This window comes from Pinus tabuliformis, chromosome X, assembly GCF_031772625.1.
Source record: "Pinus tabuliformis cultivar Carrire ecotype Pingquan chromosome X, CPIR1, whole genome shotgun sequence".
NCBI lineage: Eukaryota > Viridiplantae > Streptophyta > Pinopsida > Pinales > Pinaceae > Pinus > Pinus tabuliformis.
In genome coordinates this window covers 983,402,439-983,427,523 of record NC_142308.1, presented here as the reverse complement: position 1 = coordinate 983,427,523, position 25,085 = coordinate 983,402,439, and the positions used below count along the sequence as shown (strand labels likewise).

The 25,085-nt window shown below is 38.1% G+C and overlaps 1 protein-coding gene across 2 annotated transcripts; it reads left to right on the top strand.

Annotated features, from left to right (window-relative positions):
* The first annotated feature begins 19,254 nt into the window (after positions 1–19,254).
* Positions 19,255–24,847, top strand: LOC149143017 (protein NRT1/ PTR FAMILY 2.9-like). 2 transcript variants are annotated; one of them, XM_089447279.1, is made up of 4 exons: positions 19,255–19,636; positions 22,257–22,474; positions 22,720–23,237; positions 23,395–24,847. In XM_089447279.1, the coding sequence occupies exons 1-4, from the start codon at positions 19,333–19,335 to the stop codon at positions 24,230–24,232; spliced, it is 1,878 nt and encodes a 625-aa protein (XP_089303405.1). In that variant the 5' UTR covers positions 19,255–19,332; the 3' UTR covers positions 24,233–24,847. The 2 variants fall into 2 exon arrangements, with proteins under 2 accessions (XP_089303405.1, XP_089303404.1); XM_089447278.1 differs by having other exon boundaries at positions 22,681–23,237; positions 23,395–24,844.
* The last annotated feature ends 238 nt before the right edge of the window (positions 24,848–25,085 follow it).

The window sequence follows — 25,085 nt, the reverse complement described above, 5'->3', positions numbered from 1 at the left end:
TGCAATCAGAAAAATAGAATTTATGTACAGTCAATTCCCCGAAAATATGAAGATTATAACGATTGTGCTCTTCTTCCTTTCCACGAGTTTGGTTAATTATCTCAGTGGTCTCATTATCAACATTGTGCATATCACCACAGGAAACACCACGTTATTTATTTATTTTTCGAGGTTTCCGCCTCAGTGGATTTTTCTTTCACTTATGTCTGTGATGGGGCTTGTCGAAGCATCTCTAGAAGCATTCAAGCCAGTCAGAGTATTCTTTACGGTGTAGTTTTTGACGTTTTTGCATGTATACGTATCATGAGGCCTGGCAGAGCATCTCCAATGGCGTCCAAGCTGGTGAGAGCATCTTTTGGCAGTTTTTTAGTTTGTAGAGTTTCGACCTGTTTTCTTCAGTTTTACTCTGGGGGTTTGCTGACTCACATTGTAGTGAATGGTTGCCTATTTATTGCGCTCTAATTTAGATATTAAATTTATGATATATTTTAGGAATTATGAATATGTAAACAACTTTTATATTAATAAAAGTTTCTTGTTTTTTTAATATTAATTTAATATTTAATTTAATGCAACTGTAATTAGTGATTGGAATGTACAATACTTAATAAAAAAGTCTATTATTTACGCATTTTCATGTAAATATTACACTTCCAAACCTCCACTTATGTATGAAAGGGACATGCCTAAATACTCAAAGATAATGATAATGTATATCAATACAAAACTGATATGGTTCGTTGAATTAATCCATTTACCTTGCTTAGTAGGGAATTTAGTCAAAGTAAATGTGTAGCCTCCCCCCTACTCTAGACATCAAAATTTACTTGACTCGCTAGGAAAATGCATTGGTGAGCGCTAAACTTCTGTATTGAGAAATTAAAATTGACTTCACTTACTTGTTAAGTACGTCACAATCCCGTGAACTTTTGTGTCGTTTAGATTGATGACAAGTCTACGAATCATGACCATTGACTTTGCTTCAATCAATATCAATGACTATTGACTAAAATGGATTGGCCCACCCAGAAAAAGCTATTTATGTGGTTGATCTATTGTCGTGCCTTCCACATAAACGCATTACTCACCAATTTGCAGAGTCATGGCTGCCCTGAGCCAGCAGGACTTGGGTTCTCTAACCCAATTTCATGTCAATCCAAGGCGTCATAAAAATGATGGTAACAATTCTGAGGACGGAGACAATTCACAAGTGATCGATGAAGAACTAGGGTCTTTATGGTATCAATCTTGGCCTTCTTGCCTTGCAACCTCAAGAGATTTTGGTGTGTTCATTATGACAGCCCAGTGCCAACTAATGGCCAAAGGTCCATGAAAGGCGAGAAAGATGAGGAGGGTTCCTTCCATCACAGAAACAAAGGAGGTGCAAAACTATGCCTTTCATCATAGGTGAATTACTAGTATCAGATTTATTTATTTATTTTTATTTTTTTTAATCCTGGTGAATAGGTAATTTTTTGGACTTGGTGAATTATTATTATTATTATTATTTAAACTATGGTTAGGTAATTTTTTGGACTAATTTAGGGGATGTCAGCCTAGGTGAATTACTATTATGTTTTTTTTGAAACCATGGTGAATAGGTAATTTTTAGACTAACCTAGGGTGTGTCGTCCTAGACTCAACTACTATTATCAGTTTTTTTTAAATCAAGTTCAATAGGTAATTCTTTTCTTTGGACTGATCTACAGACTCAACTACTATTATTAGGTTTTTTTTTGCGAATGGGTAATTTTTTGGGCTAATGTAAGGGATGTCGACGCATGAATAAAAAGAGTCTATTCCTTAAGCCAAAATCATAGCAAGCCATATACTCAATGAAATTTGAACTGCCATTTAGTTAATTTCACCAGCAAAACTTATTGTTAAACTACTATTACTACTATCCGTTTTAGTCCCAAAGTTATTCCATGATTATTTCCTTTCGGATATCCCTAAATTTCATTATTAAGAGTCAGATCCAACCTTGGACAAGCAGGGGCATGTTTTTTCTGATAGAAGGATTTTTTTATTAGCTATTTATGTATATATGCTATCAATTTTGCCGTATATTTTTATGATAAGAATTGAATTCGTGTTTTGAACTTTTGCATCCTGCATTATTTGGTATTTTGGTAGTCTATTTATTTTATAAGGAACTGTATTTCTCTCTAGTAGAGTTTCATTGTCTCAGCTTCAGTATGTTAGAGGTCTTTTGTTCCATTGCTGGCAATTGTGGTTTATCTGGTTTTTTTTTGGGAAACTTATTGGTTGGACGATCCTGTTCTAATGATATTTTACATTTTGCCTTTTGCCATTGGTAAGGTCAGTTTAGAGTGTTGTTACGAGTTTGGGTTGTTGTATTGAGTCACAGAGTTCTGTTTCTCAACCTTCGGTAGTGGCCCCCTCCTGGACTTTATTCTGGTTGTCCTCTCAGGGTCATTGTTTGCTCTTTATGTGGCCCATTATCTTGTTGCACTTTATGTATGTAAGAAGCCTGCCAATTTCTGCTAGGAAATGATCACTCTTTTGCTCCTAGAAGAGATTATATTGGGAGTCTCTACAAGCCTTGGTGGTGAGAACCCCCTGGTCTAGTTTGTACAATGTGGGACTCTGGGTATTGGCCAGGGCACTGTGTCATAGAAACCTCCCTTTTACGTTGGGGTTGTGGTTCTATTCTGGTGTTTGGGTTGAGCTTTTATCAGATGAAAGATCTCTTCTGGTTATTGTGTGGGTGAGCAGGTGTTGCTTCTAGTTTCCTCCTTTTGCAATGACTAGGCAGCCTATGTGCTATTGACATGGTCCATCTGGGCGGGGTGGTCGTAGTTCTGTTGGTAGGCTCTGTGCACAAGAGGTAGCCTCTCGTTATCACGCATCAACTTCCCTTGACACCAAAGCAGGCATTCGACAGTTAGAGTCCAAGGTGGCATGTGAATGTCAAGCTTATTATGAGACAACGTTTGCTGCTAAATTATCCAATTGGCTTCCAGACATTGGGAAAATCATGGATGAAGGAAACAATATCTCCACTCTTTTAGTTTGCATTGGGAGATGAAGACTTTATTGAATACTATTGGTTCTTATAAAGTTGGTATTTATTGTACATTTTTGTTTTGAGACTCATTTTTTACCTCAAAATTTATCTAATGACATAAACTTCGACAAACAAAAATACAAACTGATTTGTCCTGCTTAAGTTGGGAAAATTGTGCCAAAAGAAGCTAGCAACCTATGCTATGTTCATTTTTCTATGGAACTCGACCGAATTCAGGAAGAGAGATTTGGACCCATTTGCTACTCAAACACATGAGCAAATAGAATAGGAAATGCATTCTTCTTGATGGGAACTCTTCCAACAAGATAAATCTAAAGATTTGGCTATGGTTGTCACTTCTGAGAGAAAATATATAGGAAACACATTATCAGAAGATAAAATCATTTGATAAGACCCATTTTACCTCAATATTTTCTACAAATCCTTTACTCTGTTAAAGAACAATCGTGAAATTTTAGTGATCTAACTCTCTTTAACCAACTAGGGTGTCTAGTTTCAACACTGAAGTTAGCTATCATAGGTAGGGTTTCTCAAATCCTAAGCATATTTTCAAAAACTCTCCAAGAACTCATATTCTCAAAATGCAAGCAAAAGAATTAAGAGAGTCTCCTCACTATTCTCTTTTATAAACTTGTGACCACTTTTGCCACCATTTTACCCTTTAAATTTTATAAAGTCACTTTATAATCTTTTTACTTTATAAAATTAAAGTGACTCTTCACTTATGTAGTAGTGTCCCCCTTTCCACCCTTTAGACTCTTATAATGTTTCCCTAAGTGAATTAAGTCCCCTTATTAAATTTTCCTTGTTTTACCCTAGGGAACCATGTTAAGCTAGCAAACTTCGTCATATGCTTCCTAAGTGGCAAGCGACATTATATATCTCTACTAGTTCTCAATGATTTATGTGGAAAATTATTTATATACTTAATTTTTTATTTAATAAAATTGTATATAATCAACAACTTAATAGTCAATTATTTTAATAATAATTATTGTTTTGTTTATATTTAGATTATGATATTTTATTTTTATTATTTAATATATATGAAGATATAAAAAAATATTTTTAGAATTTTAATATAATATATTAATATTAAACTTTAACTAATCTAAAATAATATATTAATCGTATTTCTTAAAAGAATATTAAAATTTTAAACATAAAAATGATTATAATTTTTTACTATATTATATTAAATGTATTTTTTTAAAGAATTTTAAATTTTTTTATAATAAATATGATACTAATTCTTTACTATATAATATTATATGAGTGGTCAAATTCTTTTATGAATAGTGCATTTGATTTTATAGATAGGGAATTTCAAACCAACTTAGAATAGAGATGAGCACAGTTGGGAGAGAGGCAACTGGTACCCTAATAGCCTTGGCTCCCTTGGACCATGCCTCCTTCTCCATGAAGTGAGTGGCATTCTTCTTGTTCCTTTGCGGGCGTCGATGTTTGTTGCAGGTCCTATTTATGTAATTCTTTACAGGGGGCTTCAGGCTTTCTATGGGATTAGGGTTTTGAGCACCTTTGCTTATCTCAACATTGTCGTTTGGTTTGGTTTGTCATTGTGTTTATTTAGGGTCAAGGATTATCATTGGCTTCTCGTTGGGCCTCATGGCCTATTCTCTATGTAGGGATTTGCTAGTCACCACCATGTTTATGGTTTCAGTTATTGGTGCCTCTATAGGTCTACCTCAACCTTGGTGGTTCGTTTTTCAAATTTCCAAATTTCAGGTTTTAGTCATGGCTTATGGATCAGTGCCTGCCCTGTCTAAGGTTTTTGAATCTGGATCATTCGAAACCCTTGATGGGATCTACTTGCAAGCCTTGCACCTTACATTTTCAAGTTTTATGCTAGGGTTATAAAAATCATAATGTAACATGTTGTGGCTCGTTGTTTTGTGCATATTTTGTGCTCCCTCTAGGACTCGTCAGCAGGCCTACATGCCCTGTTGAGCTTGCTATTATGCTACACAGTTTTGGACTAGCTTTTTTTGGGATTTTAACGTTGGTGGATTTTTCTTATGGCTATGCGTGTGATGGTGCCCGTCGGTGCATCTCCATATGGATTCAAGCCAGTGAGAGCATTCTTACAACTATAGCTTTTGACCTTTTTGCATGTATATGTATGATGAAGCAGTTAGAGCATCTCCATGCATGTCCAAGCCAGTCAAAGCATCTTCTTACGTTTTTTTTATTTTGCGGGCTTCGGGTCATTTTTCTTCAATTTTATGTTGGTATCTACTGACCCACATTATAATGAATGGCTATCTATTTGTTGGGAAATTTTAGTAGCTCACCATAAGGATATTGGACAGGTTTGTGTGCCCTGCTATCTTATTTCTCATATTTCATGATTTGGAAAATAGATTTGAGATATATTTTGGTAATTATACATATGTATACAACTTTTATATTAATAGAAACCTATTGGTTTTTTTTCTTTGAAAAAAATATAAAGAGCTTCAAATATTAATTTAGTGTTTAGTTTAATTTTAACATGATAAGTGGTTCCAATGATTAGTGATTGGAAAGTAGATTAGGTGATAAAAAGGTGTTTTATTTAAGCATGTTACAATTTGAAACCTCAACTTATATGTGAATGGGACATACTTGAATACGATGATATCACTTACCTTGTTTTTTCCCATCTACGACATACTTATCGTACCATTCTCTAGGCGGATGACCAAGGAAGGCGAATGCATAACACTCTTGCAAAGAATGGGGGTCGTATTAGTCCTCGCCATCTTGGAAATGGCATTAGCGACTATTGTAGAAGCAAAGCAATAGAATGTGGTGTAAGCCATAATTTCATGGAGAAATCAAGAGACATGATTTTGATGTCAGCACTATGGTTGGTTCCTAAGTATTCTGTGGCCGATATGGTAGAGGCATTCAATGCAATCAGACAAATCGAAATTATTTACAGTCAATTCCTCGAAAATATGAAGATTATAGTGATTGTGCTCTTCTTCCTTTCGGCGGGTTTGGTCAATTATCTTAGTAGTCTCATTATCAACATTGTGCATATCACCACAAGAAACACCACATTATTTTTTTTTTTTGAGGTTTCCGCCTCAGTTGATTTTTCTTGCGCTTATGTCTGTGATGGGGCTTGTCGAAGCATCTCTAGAAGCATTCAAGCCAGTCAGAGCATTCTTTAAGCTGTAGTTTTTGATGTTTTTGCATGTATACGTATGATGAGGCCTGGCAGAGCATCTCCAATGGCGTCCAAGCCAGTGAGAGCATCTTTTGACGGTTTTTTGGTTTGTAGGGTTTGGACCTTTCTTCTTCAGTTTTATGCTGGGGGTTTGCTGACTCACATTGTAGTGAATGGCTGCCTATTTGTTGCGCTATAATTTAGACATTAAATTTATGATATATTATAACAATTATGAATATGTAAACAACTTTTATATTAGTAAAAGTTTTTTTTTTAATGTTAATTTAATATTTAATTTCATTTCGCTGTAATTAGTGATTGGAATGTAAAATAGTTAATAAAAAAGTGTTATATTTATTTTCATGTAAATGTTACACTTTCAAACCTCCACTTACGTATGGAAGGGAAATACCTAAATACTCAAAGATAAAGATAATGATAATGTATACCAATAGGAAACTGATATGGTTCACTGAATTGATCCATTTACCTTGCTTAGTAGGCAATTTAGTCAAAATCAATGTGTAGCCTCCTCCCTACTCTAGACATCAAAATTGACTTGACTGGCTAGAAAAATGCATTGGTGGGAGGTAAACATTTGTATTGAGAAATGAAAGTTGACTTGACTTACTTGTTAAGTACGTCACAAGCACGTGAATTTTTGTGTCGTTTATATTGTTGACAATTCTACGAAATCATGACCATTGACTTTGCTTGACCCAATCTCAATGATTATTGACTTCAATTGTCCTCACATCCTTTATTAGTTTCATAAGTCCGCTTCCAAGACTTCACTAAAATGGATTGGCCCACCCAGACATCAAAACTGATTTGACATACCTAAAAACTCAAAGATAAAGATAATGATAATGTATACCAATACCAAACTGATATGGTTTGCTGAATTGAACCATTTACCTTGCTTGGCAGGGAATTTAGTCAAAGTCAATGTATAGCCTCCTCCCTACTCCAGACATCAAAATTGACTTGACTGACTAGGAAAACGCGTTGGTGAGAGCTAAACTTCTGTATCGAGAAATGAAAATTGACTTGACTTACTTGTTAGGTACGTCACAAGCCCATGAAATTTTGTGTCGTTTAGATTGATGACAAGTCTACGAAATCATGACCATTGACTTTGCTTGACCCAATATCAATGACTATTGACTTCAATTGTCTTGACATGCTTTATTACTTTCATAAGTCCGATTCCAAGACTTCACTAAAATGGATTGGCCCACCCAGACCAAGCTATTTATGTGGTTGAGCTATTGTCGTGCCTTCCACATAAACACATTGCTCACCAGTTTCAAAGTCATGGCTGCCCTGAGCTAGTAGGACTTGGGTTCTCTAACAGAATTACATGATCCAAGGCGTCATAAAAATGATGGTAACAATGTTGAGGATGGAGATGATTTCGCAAGTGATCGATGCAGAACCAAAGTCTCGATGGTATCGATCTTGGCCTTCTTGCCCTACAACCTCAAGAGTTTTTGGTGTGTTCATTATGACAGCTAGCGCCAACCAATGCCAAAAGGTCCATGAAAGACGAGAAAGATGAGGAGGGTTCCTTCCATCACAAAAACAAAGGAGGGTGGAAAACTATGCCTTTTACCATAGGTGAATTACTAGTATCAGATTTTTTATTTTTTATTTTTTTTAATCATCGTGAATACGTAATTTTTTTGGACTTGGTGAATTATTATTATTTTATTTTTTTTAAACTATGGTGAGTAAGTAATTTTTTGGACTAATCTAGGGGATGTGAGCCTAGGTGAATTATTATTATGTTTTTTTTAAACCATGGTGAATAGGTAATTTTTTAGACTAATCTAGGGTATGTCATCCTAGACTCAACTACTATTATCAGTTCTTTTTAAACCACTGCCAATGGGCAATTCTTTTCTTTGGACTAATCTAGAGACTCAACTACTATTATCAAGTTTTTTAGCAAATAGGTAATTCTTTGTACTAATGTAGGGGATGTCCACCGAGACTCATGAATAAAGAGAATCTACTCCTTGAGCCAAAATCATAGCAACCCATATATTCAGTGAAATTTCAACTGCCATTTAATTAATTTCACCGGCAAAACTTATTGTTAAACTATGTATCACTGTATTACTACTATCGGTTTTCATCCCCAAGTTATTCCAGGATTACTTTTGTCCCAAGTTATTCCATGATTATTTCCTTTTGGATATCCCTAAATTTCATTATTAAGAGTCTGATCCACCCTCGGACAAGCAGGCGCATGTTTTTTCTAATAGCAGGCTTTGTTTTATTAGCTATTTACGTATATATGCTATCAATTTGGTCGTATATTTTTATGATAAGAATTGAATTCGTTTTTTGAACTTTTGCATCCCGCATTATTTGGTATCTTGGTAGTCTATTTATTTTATAAGGCATTGTATTTCTTTCTAGTAGAGTTTCATTGTCTCAACTTCAGTTTGTTAGAGGCCTTTTGTTCCATTGCTGGCAGTTGTGGTTTATCTGGCTTTTTATGGGAGACTTATTTGTCGAACGAGCCTGTTCTAGTGATCTTTTTCCATTGGCAAGGTCAGTTTAGAGTGTTGTTACGAGTTTGGGCTATTGTATTGAGTCACAAAGTTTTGTTTCTCAACCTTCAGTAGTGGCCCCTTCCTGGACTTTATTCTGGTTGTCCTCTCAGGGTCATTGTTTGCTCTTTTTGTGGCCCATTATCTTGTTGCGCTTTATGTATGTAAGAATCCTGCCAATTTCTGCTAGGCAATTATCACTCTTTTGCTCCTAGAAGAGATTATATTGGGAGTCTCTGCAAGCCTTGGTGGTGGGAACCCCCTGTTATAATTTGTACAGTGTGGGACTCTGGGTGTTGGCCACAACACTGTGTCATAGAAACCTCCCTTTTACTTCGGGGTTGTGGTTGTGTTCTAGTGTTTGCCTGAGCTTTTGTCAGATGAAAGATCTCTTCTGGTTATTGTGTGGGTGAGTGGGTGTTGCCTCTAGTTTCCTCCTTTTCTAATGACTAGGCAGCCTATGTGCTATTGACATGGTCCGTTTTGGCGGGGTGGTCGTAGTTCTACTGGTAGGCTCTATACACAAGAGGCAGCCTCCCATTATCACACATCAACTTCCCTCGACATCGAAGTAGGCATTTGACAGTTAGCGTCCAAGGTGGCATGTGAATGTAAAGCTTATTATGAGACAACATTTGCTGCTAAATTATCCAATTGGCTTCCAGACATTGGGAAAATCAGGGATGAACGAACCAATATCTCCATTCTTTTAGTTTCCATTGGGAGATGATGACTTTATTGAATCTTATTGGTTCTTATAAAGTTGCTATTTGTTGCACATTTTTGTTTTGAGACTCATTTTTTACCCCAAAATTTCTCTAATGACATAAACTTCGACAAACAAAAACACCAACTTATTTGTCCTCCTTAAGTTGGGAAAATTGTGCCAAAAGAAGCTAGCAACCTATGCTATGTTCATTTTTCTATGGAACTCGACCAACTTCAAGAAAAGAGATTTGGACCCATTTGCTACTCAAACACATGAGCAAATAGAATAGGAAATGCATTCTTCTTGATGGGAACTCTTCCAACAAGATAAATCTCAAGATTTGGCTATGGTTTTCACTTCCTAGAGAATATATATAGGAAACACATTATCAGAAGATAAAATCATTTGATAAGATGCATTCTACCTCAATATCTTCTACGAATCCTTTACTCTATTAAAAAACAATGGTGAAATCTTAGTGATCTAACTCTCTTTAACCAACTAGGGTGTCTAGTTTCAACACTGAAGTTAGCTATCGTAGCTAGGGTTTCTCAAACCCTAAGAATATTTTCAAAAACTCTCCAAGAACTCATATTCTCAAAATGCAAGTGAAAGAATTAAAAGAGTCTCCTCACTATTCTCTTTTATAAACTTATAACCACTTTTGCCACCATTTTACCCTTTTAAATTTTATAATCTTTTTACTTTATAAAATTAAAGTGACTCTTCACTTATGTAGTAGTGTCCCCCTTTTCACCCTTTAGACTCTTATAATGTTTCCCTAAGTGAATTAAGTCCCCTTATGAAATTTTCCTTGTTTTACCCTAGGGAACCATGTTAAGCTAGCGAAATTCATCATATGCTTCCTAAGTGGCGAGGGACATTATATATCTCTACTAGTTCTCAATGATTTATGTGGAAAATTATTTATATACTTAATTTTTTATTTAATAAAATTGTATATAATCAACAACTTAATAATCAATTATTTTAATATTAATTATTGTTTTGTTTATATTTAGATTTTGATATTCTTTTTTTATTATTTAATATATATGAAAATATAAAAAATTATTTTTAAAATTTTAATATAATATATTAATATTAAAATTTAACTAATCTAAAATAATATATTAATCGTATTTCTTAAAAGAATATTAAAATTTTAAACATAAAAATGATTATAATTTTTTACTATATTATATTAATTGTATTTTTTTTAAAGAATTTTAGAAATTTTTATAATAAAAATGATAATAATTCTTTACTATATAATATTATATGAGTGGTCAAATTCTTCTATGTATAGTGCGTTTGATTTTATAGATGGGGGATTTCAAACCAACTCAGAATAGAGATGAGCACAATTGGGAGAGAGGAAACTGGTACCCTAATAGCCTTGGCTCCCCTGGATCATGCCTCCTTCTCCATGAAGTGAGTGGCATTCTTCTTGTTCCTTGGCGGGCGTAGATGTTTGTTGCAGGTCCTCTTTATGCAATGCTTTTACAGGGTGCTTCAGGTTTTCTATGGGATTAGGGTTTTGAACACCTTTGCTTCTCTCAACATTGTTGTTTGGTTTGGTTTGTTATTGTGTTTCTTTAGAGTCAAGGGTTATCATTGGCTTCTCGTTGGGCCTCATGGCCTATTTTCTATGTAGGGATTCGCTAGTCACAACCATGTTTATGGTTTCAGTTATTGGTGCCTCTACAGGTCTACCTCAGCCTTTGTGGTTCATTTTTCAAATTTCCAAATTTCAAGTTTTAGTCGTGGCTTATGGATTAGCACCTACCCTGTCTAAGGTTTTTGACTATGGATTGTTCGAAACCCTTGATGGGATCTACTTGCAAGCCTTGCACCTTTCATTTTCAAGTTTTATGCTAGGGTTATAAAATTCGTAATGTAACATGCTGTGGCTCGTTTTTTGTGCATATTTTGTGCTCCCTCTAGGACTCCTCAACAGGCCTGCACGCCCTGTTGAGCTCGTTATTATGCTGCACAGTTTTGGACTAGAATTTTTTGGGATTTCAACGCTGGTGGATTTTTCTTATGGCTATGCGTGTGATGGTGCCCGTCGGCATCTCCATATGGATTCAAGCCAGTGAGAGCATTCTTACGGCTATATTTTTTGACCTTTTTGCATGTACATGTATGATGAAGCATGTTAGAGCATCTCCATGCACGTCCAAGCCGGTCAAAGCATCTTCTTGGGTTTTTTTTATTTTGCGGGCTTTGGGTCATTTTTCTTCAATTTTATGTTGGGATCTACTGACCCATGTTATAATGAATGGCTATCTATTTGTTGGGCCACTTTAGCAGCTCACTATAAGGAATTTGGGCAAGTTTGTGTGCCATGTTATCTTATTTCTCGTATTTCATGATTTAGACATTAGATTTGAGATATATTTTGGTAATTATACATATGTAAACAACCTTTATATTAATAGAAACCTATTGGATCTTTGTCTTTGAAAAAAATATAATGAGTTTCGAATATTAATTTAGTGTTTAGTTTAATTTTAACATGATAAGTGTTTCCAATGATTAGTGATTGGAAAGTAGATTAGGTGATAAAAAGGTGTTTTATTTAAGCATGTTACAATTTCAAACCTCAACTTATATGTGAAAGGGACATACTTAAATACGATGATATCGCTTACCTTTTTTTTGCCCATCTACGCCATACTTATCGTGCCATTCTCTAGGTGGATGACCAAGGAAGGCAAAGGCATAACACTGTTGCAAAGAATGGGGGTTGTATTAGTCCTCGCCATCTTGGAAATGGCCTTAGTGGCTGTTGTAGAAGTTAGAAATAATGGAGAAATGGTTATGTGGTTGTAACGCATCTTCTTAGTTTAGGAGTTGTTCCTAGAATTTAGGAGGTTGTTTACAACTACCTATTTTTTCAGTGATGTATTTAATATGTAATATTCATTCATGTAATGTAGAGTGAATGTGAGCGAGAGTCTCCTCCTTGTTTTGTTGAGTGCAGTCTCCAGGTGGTGTTCTCACCTGTGAGCTGCAACTCCTTCTGATTAATTCAAAGTTTAATTATTTTTATCTTGGTATCAGAGCTTAGGGTAGAGGTAGCCTTAACTTTTATTTTTTTGTTTTTTTCTGGGATGTATCATTAGTTGCACATCTGTACATGTAGAGATATCTGTGTGATCAGGTGGAGCTGCAGTAACACCTGAAGCGAGAAGGCATCAGATGACTGATCATCACTGAGCCGAAGGAAGGGTTGGAGCGGAAATTCGGAGCAGAATTTTTTTTTTGGGAAGATTGCAGCAATTAGCGCATTTTTTGGAGAAACAGTCGCGCCATTGGCGCGGGAGTAAGGTGGAAAATCGCGCCAGAGAAAAGAACGAGCAAATTAGCGCGGATCCGAGCTGGTTAATCGCGCCAATTTTTCCTGCACTTTAAGAAATTTTGATTTCCGCAATTAGCGCGGATTCGGCGTTGACTAGAGCGCCAGCCCTTTCTTTCTCTAAATCTGCAATGTTTGTTGTAGATCGGAGTTGCCCGGTGGAGGCACGTGAAGGTTTCTGCTCGGTGGTAGCAGATTTGATTTGCCCATTGGTGGCGAATTGAGGATCCTTGATCAGCTCGGAGGTAGCAGATCGGATCTGCCCGGTGGTGGCGAAGTGAGGTTCCGTGATCCGCTCGGTGGTAGCAGATTGGACCTGCCCGGTGGTGGCGAATCAGAGATCTGTGATCTGTTCAGTGGTGACAGATCGGTTTTACCCGGTGGTGGCATAGTGAAGTTCTTGATCTGTTTGGAGACAGCAGATCGGACTTGCCCGGTGGTGGCACAGAGAAGTTCCTGATCTGTTCGTGGTAGCAGATCGGACTTGCCCGGTGGTGGCCAATTAGAGTGTTCAGTGGTGCAAAAATGAACAATAGTCTGGAATCATACCTCCACGAGTCTGGCAAGCTCGATGGAACGAATTTTTCCAACTGGAAGTTCAAAATGCAAACCTTGCTGGAGAGTGCGAACGCATGGTCGATCGTCTTGGGAAATGAGCAGAGAGCCGGAAATACAACCCAAGAACAGGATTGGGATAAAAGAGAAACAAAGGCAAAAGTCATACTGAAGATGTCTGTCAAAGACAACATTATCCCTCATATTCGAGATTGCAAGTCGGCAGCAGATATTTGGAGCACGATCAAGGGTCTGTATGAGACACAGAACACAAATCGTGTTCTCGCACTCAAAGGAAAATTGTATGCACTAAAGATGAATGAGAATGAATCTGTTGATGGATTCACAGCCAGAATCAAGGATCTGAAAGACAAATTGGGATCCATTGGAGAAAAGGTATCAGACTCAGATCTGGTTACCCTCACACTGAACAGGATGACCGATGAATATCAGACATTCATCTCAGGGTTGTCAGCGAGGGAGAAAGCCCCCTCTTTTGATGAGCTGACAGCGATTCTGCTCCAGGAGGAGGAGCGAAGACAAAACTTGAAGACCCAGAGCAATGACCTTGCTCTGATGGCAAAGAAAAGACAGCACAGAGGAAAGCAGCGCCAGCACCAACATCAGCACCAGCAACCGCAGCAGCAGCAGAAAGGGGCCAACTCCTTTCAAAGGAGACCATCTAGAGGTATGAATGATAACTTTGCTAAGAGATGTTTTTACTGTGGAAAGCCTGGTCACCAGATCAGAGAGTGTTATAAGAGGCAAACAGATGAAAGGAGAGGCAAACAGAAGAAGCATCAGGGTTGTTTTGCTGAAGAAGAGGAAGACCACAGCTATGATCTTCGGCTATTTACAGTCGACTGTGCACTTTCAGCATCAAGAGGAGATGAGGACAATACATGGTATGTCGATTCAGGCGCATCCTCGCACATGACTGGTAAGAGAGAATATTTTGAGTTTCTTGAAGATTCTACATGTGGATCCAAAATTTATTTGGGTGATGACAGTGGGTATGAGATCAAAGGTTGTGGGGATATTCCTGTGAAGCTACCTAGTGGCGATATCAAACATCTCAAAAATGTTCTATATGTTCCAGGAATTAAAAAGAATTTGATCTCTGTCTCTATGATAACAGACCAAGACATGCAGGTACAATTCTTCAAGAATGGATGTGTCATTCAGGATAGCAAATTGGAGACAGTTGCAACAGGAGTACGCGTGGGGAATTTGTATAAACTGGATGCAAGGAGCATGCCACGACAGGCGATGGTTGCAGCAACATCAACAGCTGAGAATCTCTGGCACCAGAGATTTGGACATATCAATCTACAAGATCTCATCTTGCTTAAAAATAAAGGTATGGTCGATGGACTTCCTGCTTTACATAATATCAAACTGGAATGTGATGGATGTGCATTAGGGAAGATGCATAGAGATGAATTCCCTGTGCATGACAACAGAAAACAAAGAGACATCCTAGAACTAGTGCATACAGATATTTGTGGACCTATGCAGACTAGGTCTTTAGGAGGTGCATACTACTTTCTACTGTTTATAGATGATTGCACTAGGTTCTCTTGGGTGTATTTTTTAAGCAAAAAGAGTCAAGCTTTCCAACACTTTAAAGAATTCAAATCTATGATAGAGAATCAAACAGGAAAGAAGATAAAGATTCTCCGCTCAGATCAAGGGGGGGAATACAAGTTAAATGAGTTCATGAACTTCTGCAAGCAGCATGGGATTATATAGCAGTTCACAGTGCCACACACTCCATAGCAGAATGGAGTAGCAGAACGCAAGAACAGGACCCTTGTGGAGTGCGCGAGAAGTATGCTTCAAGGCAAGAGCATTTCTAATGGTCTTTGGGCAGAAGCCATTAATACTGCTGTTTATTTAAAGAATAGGAGTCCCACCAAATGTCTAGGCTTCAAAACCCCCTTTGAAGCATTGTTTGGACTCAAACCAGCAGTTGGTCATCTGAGAATATTTGGATCTAAAGCTTTTGCTCATGTACCGAAAGCAGATAGGAAAAAGCTAGATCCCAAAGCCTTGAAATGAATATTTGTAGGATATGGCACAGAATATAAAGCATGCAAATTATATAATCCTGTGACTCATAAAGTGTTTGCAAGCAGAGATGTCATTATTCATGAACAGATAGGAGATGGAAAGGAAGACTCTAACAACGACAGCCACATTCCATTTCTGATAGAACTAAACAGTGATGAAGAAGAAGAAGAAGTGGAGCAGGAGCAGAAACAGGAAGAAGTAGCAGCAGATAGCTAAATAAGTGAGGATGCAGGCCCAGACAGTGCTGAAACAGGAAGAGTTGAGGTGAGTCCTTTACCGAGAAGATCAGGTAGAAAGACTAGATTACCTGCAAAATTCAGAGACTATGCTTTAATGTCCAAAATTTTAAATATTGTAGAACCCTCAAATTATGAAGAAGCAAGTAGATCAGATGAATGGAGGGCTGCAATGCATGAAGAAATGGAATCCATATATAGAAACCATACTTGGGACTTAGTTGAGCTGCCAGAAGGAAGAACCCCTATAGGTTGTAAGTGGCTGTATAAACCAAAGATAAATGCAGAGGGTACTGTAGAAAAATTCAAAGCAAGACTGGTAGCAAAGGGTTATTCACAACATGAAGGAATTGATTTTGATGACACCTTTGCCCCTGTAGCTAAACTTAATACAATTAGAATGCTAATCTGTTTAGCAACAAAACATAAATGGAAGCTACACCAGTTAGATGTTAAATCTGCATTTCTGAATGGAGAATTAAAAGAAGAAATATATTTAGTACAGCCTCCTGGTTTTGTGAAAAAGGGGAAGGAACATTTAGTGTGTAAACTCCATAAGGCACTCTATGGATTGAAACAAGCACCCAGGTCATGGTATGATAAAATTGATTCATTTTTTGTTCAGCATAGTTTCCATAGGAGCCTCAACGATCCAAATCTGTACACAAAGATGAATAATCAGAGGCAAATCATTTTGATTTCTTTGTATGTGGATGACATGATAATAACAGGAAATGCAAATAGTTTAATCAAAGAAATCAAGCAGCAAATGTCACAGGAATTTGAAATGAAAGACCTTGGTGATCTTCATTATTGCCTAGGATTGGAAGTGTGGAAAGATTCTGGTCAAACTTTTCTAACTCAAGGAAAGTATGCCAGAACCCTGTTAGAAAGATTCAGAATGGAACAGTGTAAAACAGCAGCAACACCATTGCAGCAGAACCTCAAGTTAAGCAGTGACGATGGTACAAAACAGGTGGATGCCACTTTGTATAGACAGCTAGTGGGAAGCCTGATATATCTTACGACAACTAGGCCTGATTTGGCATACTCTGTTAGTGTGCTGAGCCAGTTTATGTCCAGACCACTCGAAAGTCACTGGAATGCAGCAAAATGTGTGTTGAGGTACCTTAGTGGTACTTGCAATTATGGTATTTTATACACTGACATTTCTGATGTTACTTTAGCAGGTTATTCAGATTCTGATTGGGCATGCAACCTGGATGATCGTAGATCTATCACAAGTTATGCATTTAGTATTGGATCCGGGGTTATTTCGTGGAGCAGTAAAAAGAAAAGCACTGTAGCATTATCGTCATGTGAAGCAGAGTACCAGGCGTTGTGTGCAGCTACATGTGAAGCCATTTGGTTGAGGAGATTGCTTACTGATGCAGGTGAAGGACAAAAAGCAGCAACCAGCATCAAAACTGATAATCAAAGCACAATAAAGCTTGCATACAATCCAGTTTTCCATAAGAATACTAAACACGTTGATACTCAGTTTCACTTTGTCTGAGAAAAGATACAGCCTAAGGAAATTTGTGTGGATTATTGTAATACTTGTGATAATTTAGCTGACATTTTTACTAAGCCTCTAGGGCGAGTAAAGTTTGAGTTATTTGGAGGGATGTTAGGTGTGCAAAATAACCCTTTCTCCATTAAGGGGGGGAGTTAGAAATAATGGAGAAATGGTTATGTGGTTGTAACGCATCTTCTTAGTTTAGGAGTTGTTCCTAGAATTTAGGAGGTTGTTTACAACTACCTATTTTTTCAGTGATGTATTTAATATGTAATATTCATTCATGTAATGTAGAGTGAATGTGAACGAGAGTCTCCTCCTTGTTTTGTTGAGTGCAGTCTCCAGGTGGTGTTCTCACCTGTGAGCTGCAACTCCTTCTGATTAATTCAAAGTTTAATTATTTTTATCTGTAGAAACGAAGCGACGGAATGTGGTGTAAGCCACAATTTCATGGAGAAGTCGAGAGACGTAATTTTAATGTCAGCACTATGGTTGGTTCCTAAGTATTCTGTGGCCGATATGGCAGAGGCACCAATGCAATTAGACAAATCAAATTTATGTACAGTCAGTTCCCCGAAAATATGAAGATTATAGTTATTGTGCTCTTCTTCCTTTCCACGGGTTTGGTTAATTATCTTAGTGGTCTCATTATCAACATTGTGCATATCACCACAAGAAACACGACATTATTTTATTTTTTTTCGAGGTTTCCGCCTCAATGGATTTTTCTTGCGCTTATGTCTATGATGGGGCTTGTTGAATCATCTCTAGAAGCATTCAAGCTAGTGAGAGCATTTTTTACGCTGTAGTTTTTTACGTTTTTGCATGTATACGTATGATGAGGCCCAACAGCGCATCTCCAATGGCGTCCAAGCCAGTGAGAGCATCTTTTGGCGGTTTTTTGGTTTGTAGGGTTTGGACCTTTTTTCTTCAGTTTTATGCTGGGGATTTGCTGACTCACATTGTAGTGAATGGCTGCCTATTTATTGCACTATAATTTAGACATTAAATTTATGATATATTATAACAATTATGAATATATAAACAACTTTTATCTTAATAAAAGTTTTTTTTAATATTAATCTAATATTTAATTTAATTTCACTGTAATTAGTGATTGGAATGTACAATAGTTAATAAAAAAGTGTGTTATTTATTTTTATGTAAATGTTACACTTTCAAACCTCCACTTACGTATGAAAGCGACATACATAATACTAAAGATAAAGATAATGATAATGTATACCAATACAAAACTGATATGGTTCGCTGAATTGATTCATTTACCTTGCTTAGCAGGGAATTTAGTCAAAATGAATGTGTAGCCTCCTCCCTACTCGAGACATCAAAATTGACTTGACTGGCTAGAAAAACGCGTTGGTGGGAGGTAAACTTTTGTATTGAGAAATGAAAGTTGACGTGACTTACTTGTTCGGTACATCACAAGCACGTGAATTTTCGCGTCGTTTAGATTGATGACAATTCTACGAAATCATGACCATTGACTTTGCTTGACCCAATCTCAATGATTATTGACTTCAATTGTCCTGAGACATGCTTTATTAGTTTCATAGGTCCGCTTCGAAGACTTCACTAAAACGGATTGGCCCACCCAGACATCAAAATTGACTTGACATACCTAAATAATCAAAGATAAAGATAATGATAATGTATACCAATACAAAAGTGATATGGTTCGCTGAATTGATCCATTTACCTTGTCTCGCAGGGAATTTAGTCAAAGTCAATGTATAGCCTCCTCCCAACTCCAGACATCAAAATTGACTTGACTGCCTAGGAAAACGGGTTGGTGAGAGGTAAACTTCTGTATCGAGAAATGAAATTGACTTGACTTACTTGTTCGGTACGTCACAAGGCCGTGAACTTTTGTGTCGTTTAGATTGACGACAAGTCTACGAAATCATGACTATTGACTTCATTTGTCCTGAGATGCTTTATTACTTTCATAAGTGCGCTTCCAAGATTTCACTAAAACGGATTGGCCCACCCAGACCAAGCTATTTATGTGGTTGAGCTATTATCGTGCCTTCCACATAAACGCATTGCGCACCAGTTTGCAGAGTCATGGCTGCCCTGAGCCAGCAGGACTTGCGTTCTCTAACCCAATTACATGATCCAAGGCGTCAGAAAAATGATGGTAACAATGTTGAGGACGGAGACGATTTCGCAAGTGATCGATGCAGAACCAGAGTCTCGATGGTATCGATCTTGGCCTTCTTGCCCTGCAACCTCAAGAGCTTTTGGTGTGTTCGTTATGACAGCCCAGCGCCAACCAATGCCCAAAGCTCCATGAAAGGCGAGAAAGATGAGGAGGGTTCCTTCCATCACAGAAACAAAGGAGGGTGGAAAACTATGCCTTTTATCATAGGTGAATTACTAGTATCAGATTTTTTATTTTTTATTTTTTTTAATCATTGTGAATACGCAATTTTTTTTGGACTCGGTGAATTATTATTATTTATTTATTTTTAAACTATGGGGAGTAGGTAAGTTTAGTAGGTAAGTTTTTGGACTAATCTAGGGGATGTGAGCCTAGGTGAATTATTATTATGTTGTTTTTAAACGATGGTGAATAGGTAATTTTTTAGACTAATCTGGGGTATGTCGTCCTACACTCAACTACTATTATCAGTTTTTTTTAAACCACTGCCAATGGGCAATTCTTTTCTTTGGACTAATATAGACACTCAACTACTATTATCAAGTTTTTTTTAGCAAATAGGTAATTCTTTGGACTAATGTAAGGGATGTCCACCGAGACTCATGAATAAAGAGAATCTACTCGAGGCAAAATCATAATCATAGCCACCCGTATATTCAATGAAATTTGGACTGCCATTTAATTAATTTCACCGGCAAAACTTATTGTTAAACTACGTATCACTGTATTACTACTAGCCGTTTTAGTCCCCAAGTTATTCCATGATTATTTGCTTTTGGTTATCCCTAAATTTCATTATTAAGACTCCGATCCACCCTCGGACAAGCAGGGGCGTGTTTTTTCTGATATTTACGTATATATGCTATCAATTTTTCCGTCTATTTTTATGATAAGAATTGAATCGGTGTTTTGAACTTTTGCATCCTGCATTATTTGGTATCTTGGTAGTCTATTTATTTTAAAAGGCATTGTATTTCTTTCTAGTAGAGTTTCATTGTCTCAGCTTCAGTTTGTTAGAGGTCTTTTGTTCCATTGCTGGCAGTTGTGGTTTATCTGGTTTTTTTTGGGAGACTTATTTGTCGGACGAGCCTGTTCTAGTGATCTTTTGCCATTGGCAAGGTCAGTTTAGAGTGTTGTTACGAGTTTGGGCTGTTGTATTGAGTCACAGAGTTCTGTTGCAATTATCACTCTTTTGCTCCTAGAAGAGATTATATTGGGAGTCTCTGCAAGCCTTGGTGGGGAGAACCCCCTGGTCTAGTTTGTACAGTGTGGGAGTCTCAGCTTCAGTTTGTTAGAGGTCTTTTGTTCCATTGCTGGCAGTTGTGGTTTATCTGGTTTTTTTTGGGAGACTTATTTGTCGGACGAGCCTGTTCTAGTGATCTTTTGCCATTGGCAAGGTCAGTTTAGAGTGTTGTTACGAGTTTGGGCTGTTGTATTGAGTCACAGAGTTCTGTTTCTCAACCTTCGGTAGTGGCCCCCTCCTGGACTTTATTCTGGCTGTCGTCTCAGGGTCATTGTTTGCTCTTTCTGTGGCCCATTATCTTGTTGCGCTTTATATATGTAAGAAGCCTGCCGATTTCTGCTAGGTAATTATCACTCTTTTGCTCCTAGAAGAGATTATATTGGGAGTCTCTGCAAGCCTTGGTGGGGAGAACCCCCTGGTCTAGTTTGTACAGTGTGGGACTCTGGGTATTGGCCAGGGCACTGTGTCGTAGAAACCCCCCTTTTACTTTGTGGCTGTGGTTGTGTTCTGGTGTTTGGCTTGAGCTTTTGTCGGATGAAAGATCTCTTCTGGTTATTGTGTGGGTGAGCGGGTGTTGCCTCTAGTTTCCTCCTTTTGCAATGACTAAGCAGCCTATGTGCTATTGACATGGTCCGTCTGGGCGGGGTGGTCGTAGTTCTGCTGGTAGGCTCTGTGCACAAGAGGCAGCCTCCCGTTATCACGCATCAACTTCCCTTGACACCAAAGCAGGCATTTGACAGTTAGAGTCCAAGGTGGCAACTGAATGTCAAGCTTATTATGAGACAACGTTTGCTGCTAAACTATCCAATTGGCTTCCAGACATTGGGAAAATCAGGGATGAAGGAACCAATATCTCCATTCTTTTAGTTTGCATTGGGAGATGAAGACTTTACTTGGCCGAGTTCTGAAGGAAAAAAGAGAAGACATAACGACATAAAGAGAAGACATAACGACATAATTTCATTTCTCAATGGTATTAGGAGGATTTACTTGGCCGAGTTCTGAAGGAAAAAAGAGAAGACATACGACATAATTTCATTTCTCAATGATATTAGGAGGATTCCGGAGAACCAAAACATTGCTCGAGAAAGATTGTATGTTTATCTAGCACACCTAGAGAGTCACTTCCAATGTGAGGGAAATATATCAAGCCTGGCTGGAACTAGTGCACAAGATTCAAAACCAGTGACCTTGTTAGACTCCTAACCTTCTCTCATGCTTTCTCTTCTTGTCTTGCTACAAGTTTCTTATATGTTTTTGTTCTGGGATAGTTACACTTCCTTTTGGACCTTTTGTTGGGTGTTTTAGGGATGACATTGTACTCTACCTTTCTTTGTGCGAACTTGAAGCCAGAGCCCCATTTTTTGTTCTCTTGCTACAAGTTTCTAATATGTTTTTGGTCCGGGATAGTTACAGTCCTTTTTGGACCTTTTGTTGGGTGTTTTGGGAATGACATTATACTCTACCTTTCTTTGTGTGAACTTGAAGCAAGAGTCCCATTTTTGTGGGATGTATCTAGATATAATTTTGAAAATGGCTGGTAATTGAAATTTAACTTATGAATTCGTCCATTTGAAATGGCAGGAAACGAGGCATGTGACAATTTGGCAACTCTGGGTTTGTCTTCGAACATGATTGTCTACCTAACAAAACAATTCCACATGCCAAATGTGATGGCTTCATACGTTCTTAACGTGTGGGGCGGAACCACGAATTTTACTCCGCTTCTAGGCGCGTTTCTCTCTGATTCTTATGTTGGCAGATACTGGACTATTTCTCTGGGCTGCATAGCATCTCTCATTGTACGTTGCGTTTTTCTTGGATCACTATATTCTGGAAATCCATTTTAGCCAATATTAAGTAATTGGAAATGAATATTTTAAGCTGTTTTCCTTTTTAATAACAGTGCAAGCTGAGACTGCAGGCAGTAACTCAGTCTGTGTGCCATAAAGTGGGAAATGATATGTCTCCCCAACGGCCTTCTAATCTATCGGCTTTTATTGTGAAGGGAATGGCTCTTCTCTCACTTACGTCCATATTTGCACAGCTGAGGCCGCCTCCATGCAGCGCTAATGCAGGAACCCAGTGCAGACTTGCAACAGCAGGTCAAAATGCCTTGCTCTATTCCTCCTTTACAATGATGGCCATAGGAGCAGGTGGTATCAAATCGTGCTCTGTAGCATTTGGAGCAGATCAATTCGATTCCACTAGCGAAAAGGGGAAGAAAACAATGCAGAGCTTCTTCAACTGGTATTACTTTTCATTCGCCATATCGATGATGGTTGCTGTCACTATCATAGTATACATTCAAGATAATGTTAGCTGGAGTTGGGGTTTGGGTATTCCCACCATTCTGATGTTTGTTTCTGTCACGAGTTTCCTCCTGGGCTCAAAGCTCTACATTCGTGTTCCAGCCAAGGGAAGCTCATTCACCAGCTTCCTGCAAGTAATGGTTAGTGCAGCAAGAAAACGACATTTATCATTTCCTTTGCAGACATCCGAGTACTATGACCCTCCACACAACGGAGTTGTCGAATCGAGGATTGCTGTTACAGACCAATTCATGTGAGTTCACATAACCAAAAGTATGATGGATTTAGTAGTACACGTGAACTGTTCGTGTTCGCTCTGGTTTATTTTTCAGAAAATATATAAAACACTAATCCCTGTTCTTCATTATGAATAGTTCAATTGATGGAATTATTGGGTAACTACTTTTCAGGTTTCTGAACAAGGCCTCTATAAAAGCCCCACGAGATTTTAAGGAAGACGGCTCTGTTGCCCTTCCATGGAGACTGTGCAGCCTCCAGCAAGTGGAAAAACTGAAATCGGTGATTAGAATACTGCCCATATGGTCAACCACGATCGGCATCTTCGTGTGTCTGACACAGCTAAACACATTCTCGATTCTGCAAGCATTGACAATGGACAGACACGTGGGCAAGCACTTCCAGATCCCTGCAGGATCATTTGGAATCTTCACGATGCTGGCGCTTGCCTTGTTTTTGCCCATCTACGACAGATTTATCATGCCATTCTCCAGGCGAATGACCAAAGAAGGCAAAGGCATAACACTCTTACAAAGAATGGGGGTCGGATTAGTCCTCGCTATCTTGTCACTGGCCTTAGCCGCTGCTGTAGAAACGAAGCGGCGGAACGTGGCGTTAAGCCACGGTTTCATGGAGAAACCGGTGGACGTGATTCCGATGTCAGCACTGTGGCTGGTTCCTCAGTATTCTGTGGCCGGTCTGGTAGAGGCTTTCAGTGCAGTCGGTCAGATCGAATTTCTGTACGGTCAATTCCCCGATAATATGAGGAGTATAGCGAGTGCGCTCTTCTTCGTGTCCATGGGTTTGGGTAATTATCTAAGCAGTCTCATCGTCAGCATTGTGCATAACACCACAGGCGGCCCCGCTCACCATAACTGGCTAGCGCAGAATCTGAACAAGGCGAAGCTCGATAAGTTTTACTGGTTAATAGCAGGATATGGCACTGTGAATATGCTGTATTTCGTCATCATTTCTCGCTGGTACATATATAAAGCCACCGTTAACGATTAAACAGCGCAGACATCCATTATGGGAGAAGGCAATCAAATCTTTCCTTCGTAGTAGGTTACATACGCATATTTTTTCGTCTTAGCCTATTTGTTATAGGTTATGGAAGTTTTGGGCATGTTTTTGAGTTTAATTGGCACAAAATCTGATAGGGAGTTACTCTATCTATACGTTACGGAAGGGGTTTTGCATTTTTTTTTTTCGTCATAGCCTATTTGTTAGAGGTTATGGAAGTTTTGGGCATGTTTTTTAGTTTAATTCGCACAAAATCTGATACGGATTTACTCTGTCTATACCTTGCCGAAGTGTTTTGGCATTTTTTTAAATGTGTTTTGGTAAATTTTTAATTATTTAATTGACTTAGAGTCCGGTAAAGATTTGTTGGAATAACTTGTATAGATTTTTTGTTTTTTTTAAATGGGAGGGGCTAGTTCCCTTTAGAAGCATTATGGGCCCTCTTTTATTACATATATATTGGTACATATGCGTGTCAGAGTAGGCTTACAGCGTCACATTGAAACTTAATCGCCATCATCGGGGTCTCCATGGATCAACATCCATCATCGGGATCTCCATGGATCAACATATGCTGCAGCATTCGCACAGCTCCACAGGAATCGAAACCGGCCGGGGAGATTTTTTGTTTTTTTTAAATGGGAGGGGCTAGTTCCCTTTAGAAGCATTATGGGCCCTCTTTTATTACATATATATTGGTACATATGCGTGTCAGAGTACTGACAGCGTCACATCGAAACTTAATCGCCATCATCGGGGTCTCCATGGATCAACATCCATCATTGGGGTCTCCATGGATCAACATATGCTGCAGCATTCGCACAGCTCCACAGGGATCGAA

Excerpts from the sequence above, each read along its gene's own strand:
- LOC149143017 (XM_089447278.1), top strand. The coding sequence starts at position 19,333 with ATGGCTGCCCTGAGCCAGCAGGACTTGCGTTCTCTAACCCAATTACAT. Across the intron at positions 19,637-22,256 it reads AACTATGCCTTTTATCATAG|GAAACGAGGCATGTGACAAT; the intron begins GTGAATTACTAG and ends TTGAAATGGCAG. Across the intron at positions 22,475-22,680 it reads GCTGCATAGCATCTCTCATT|GGAATGGCTCTTCTCTCACT; the intron begins GTACGTTGCGTT and ends TTTATTGTGAAG.